Genomic DNA, 2,770 nt, shown 5'->3' with positions numbered 1-2,770 from the left:
CCACCCCCCTAATTCGTTCTTCCATCTTCACATGATATCCATCAAAGTTTTCAAATGAAACATTTAATGAATTCAGCACTTTCTTTTCTGGAATTAAAAATGTGTCTCGATAATTTTTTTTTCTTTTCTGATTTTTAGGCAGACTCCACATGATAACAGTTTATACTTTTTGTTTACCTTTTGGGAAACTAGATCATTGTGTGTCCAGTATCGGGAATATACACACATGTGACATACACATGATTTAAAAAAATTTATAAACGATTGTTGTAGGCTTTCAGGTTTATGCATGGTGCCACAGAATTTCCTTTGTTGTGCTGAAATTGAAAATGTTGTTTAGCATAGTCTTTTACCAAAGACTTATCCAGAGGCAGGTTGCTCAGATAATTTGAGAAGATTTACTTTTCTCTCTGTACTTTAAAAAGAAAAGGAAAGTCTCTTCTTGCACTCTAGATCTTGAAAAGGTCTCATGATTTAGTAAGAACTCCCCCACCCCCCACCCCCTTCTCCTGATGTCTTTCAGTGAATTTAGTAAAAGTTTAGTAAGGCTCATTGAGTGAGAAGTGAAAGCAACCCGTCATGGAATGTAATACTGTCTTTCTTAATGCAGTGGAGTCTGCTTTAAACGTGCTACTTTTAAAATGAGGCTGAGATTTTGGTGTTGTACACCTCTCCTGGGTGCTGCGTTTCTCTACTCTATGTGTCAGTGTTTGGACTTGTGGCTTTCTTTTCGCACTTTGTGCAAATAAGTGAAGCCATGAGAGCTTTTGCTTTCTCTTGTGAGGAGATGTTACAATCAGTAGAAAGAACCTCTGGGGCATTTTGAAGAGAGCAATGGAGCATCAATGAAAGTGTCTGGAGTGCAAGGGTGTTGCTTCCTGAAACAATGCTTTCTCTTAGTGAGATGTTCACATTTTTATTAGAATGTGGGTTGTGCTAATTATGTGATATTTATTGTCAGGCTGATTTGGAATTTAGTCTATAGATACCATATAATATATCACAGCGCCATTTCTTTGACCATGGCATATTGGTGAGAAGGGTTTTTTTGACACCTCTATCTCGTGTGGCACATCTTGTCGCCTGCATTTTGGCCAGATGTTGTTCTGCTGTGAGCAAAGTCATACTGCTCCCTCCCACACCTCACTGCACCAAAGTCGTGAGTCGTAGCAGATAGCATTCCCAGGTCAGGCCATGTTCACACGCTGACATATAAACATGATGATGTCTGAGCTGGAATCATGTTGTTTTCTCCTGCGACTCATTTTATAAGAGGATGAAAAGTACACATACGTATGCGCTACATACAGGAGAAGTGTTATATCAAAATTGACTGCAACCGTTTTGATGGAAGAAGCCGTCACATGGAGTTAAAAGCAGTTCTTGTCAATCTTTTTATTGCCCACGGCCCACTTTTTCCACTCTGAAGAGATTAAAATTTTCCTACCACCCACTTACATAAGCGGGACATTAGATAACACACATTTATATGTCAATGGACAGGCAATCCCACCTGCCCACCAAATTTACATAACCACCCACTAGTGGGCAATACCTCCCAGGTTGGCAAGCTCTGGTCTAGACCTATAGTTCACACATTAAAACATATCTTTCGTATCCTGGGACATTTTGCTACCATAGAATTATCGCAAAGTTCTTTTTGACATTTTTGGCCGTTTTGAGTAACTAAGACCAGGAGGTCTGAAACCAAATGTTCTATCTACTCTATCGATCAAAATCCTAACATTATTTAGAATCGTTAACAAGATATTCGAAGAATTGCTGTTGAAAAAGCTTAACATGTTGTGAAACTCAAAACTTTTTTAGATCAAATTTCTCAAAACTAGGCATCGAGCTGGTAGAACTGGTCGCTTTTAAGCACAAGGGGGCGATCGTGAAAAATGCTGTTTGGAGAAAATCGAAGGTACAGTTTTTGGTCCCTTATTCAGTTTCTTTTAAGGAGGGTTTTCTCTATAACCAAACAAATATTATACACACCAGTGAAACCAAACTTCTCCTATAGGTAGGGCAATGCCCACTTTTGGTGTAGGTCAAGATTTCTGGAAACCCCCGAAATCTGGGTTAGCCCGCTTGTCCTTGAAAGCGACCGACTTTGTGTAATTCTAGGGTAGCGCGTTGTAGCAGTGGACTCCGCTGTAGTAGAGAAAAATCATGTTCACTGATCTGCCGTAAGCTGACGAAATGCTTTTTTATTCTTCACAGCAGTTTCGAAAAAAAGAGTTTAAAATTTATATTTTTTTGTCAGGCTAACCATTTAAAAATAGAATGATTCAGAAAATTGAATTTTAATTTATTCAAAAACTAGTCACAGTGTCAAGTTGATTTTTTCACGCAAGTAGGGTAACCGATCAGTTTTTTTGACGATTTAGCAAATAAATAATTCTTGCTCCAAAATGAAAAAAAAAGGCGTTTTGTCAGCTTAGGGCAGTGTCGGTTTTAGTTTTTGTGTTCACTCTCGTGGTGCTCATGTTGTGGCTGTAGTGTGTAGTAGGTCTTTGCTTCATGTGCACTCATTCACTGTTCTTGCAGCCTGGTCTTTGTGTCTGTGTTGTGGCTAGGCCTTTGCACCAGACGACCTCATGTCGCCAGGCTGTGGTAAGTTGGACCTTCACCTTGCCTTACATTTTCATACTTCCTACCTGCCAGCATCAAGCAGTGCGTAAAATGAATGCAGACAATGATACATTTTTGAGGCTCTGAGTAATGATGTTCGTTTTTGGTATAAGAAAATACGTATCCTCGGGGGGTG

The 2,770-nt window shown here is 39.4% G+C and overlaps 1 protein-coding gene across 1 annotated transcript in view; it reads left to right on the top strand.

Annotated features, from left to right (window-relative positions):
- The first annotated feature begins 1,022 nt into the window (after positions 1 to 1,022).
- The window catches only part of LOC101848057 (isocitrate dehydrogenase [NAD] subunit beta, mitochondrial), a 15,197-nt gene continuing 13,449 nt past the window's right edge, over positions 1,023 to 2,770 (top strand). The window contains exons 1-2 of the mRNA XM_013085505.2: positions 1,023 to 1,033; positions 2,551 to 2,616. Of these exons, the coding sequence (XP_012940959.1) occupies positions 1,023 to 1,033; positions 2,551 to 2,616 (77 nt within the window). The remainder of the gene's footprint in view (positions 1,034 to 2,550; positions 2,617 to 2,770) is intronic.

The sequence above is a fragment of the Aplysia californica genome, unplaced genomic scaffold (assembly GCF_000002075.1).
Source record: "Aplysia californica isolate F4 #8 unplaced genomic scaffold, AplCal3.0 scaffold00381, whole genome shotgun sequence".
In the NCBI taxonomy this organism is placed as follows: domain Eukaryota; kingdom Metazoa; phylum Mollusca; class Gastropoda; order Aplysiida; family Aplysiidae; genus Aplysia; species Aplysia californica.
The sequence above is the reverse complement of the archived record's forward strand: the minus strand, read 5'-3'. Positions and strand labels throughout refer to the sequence as shown.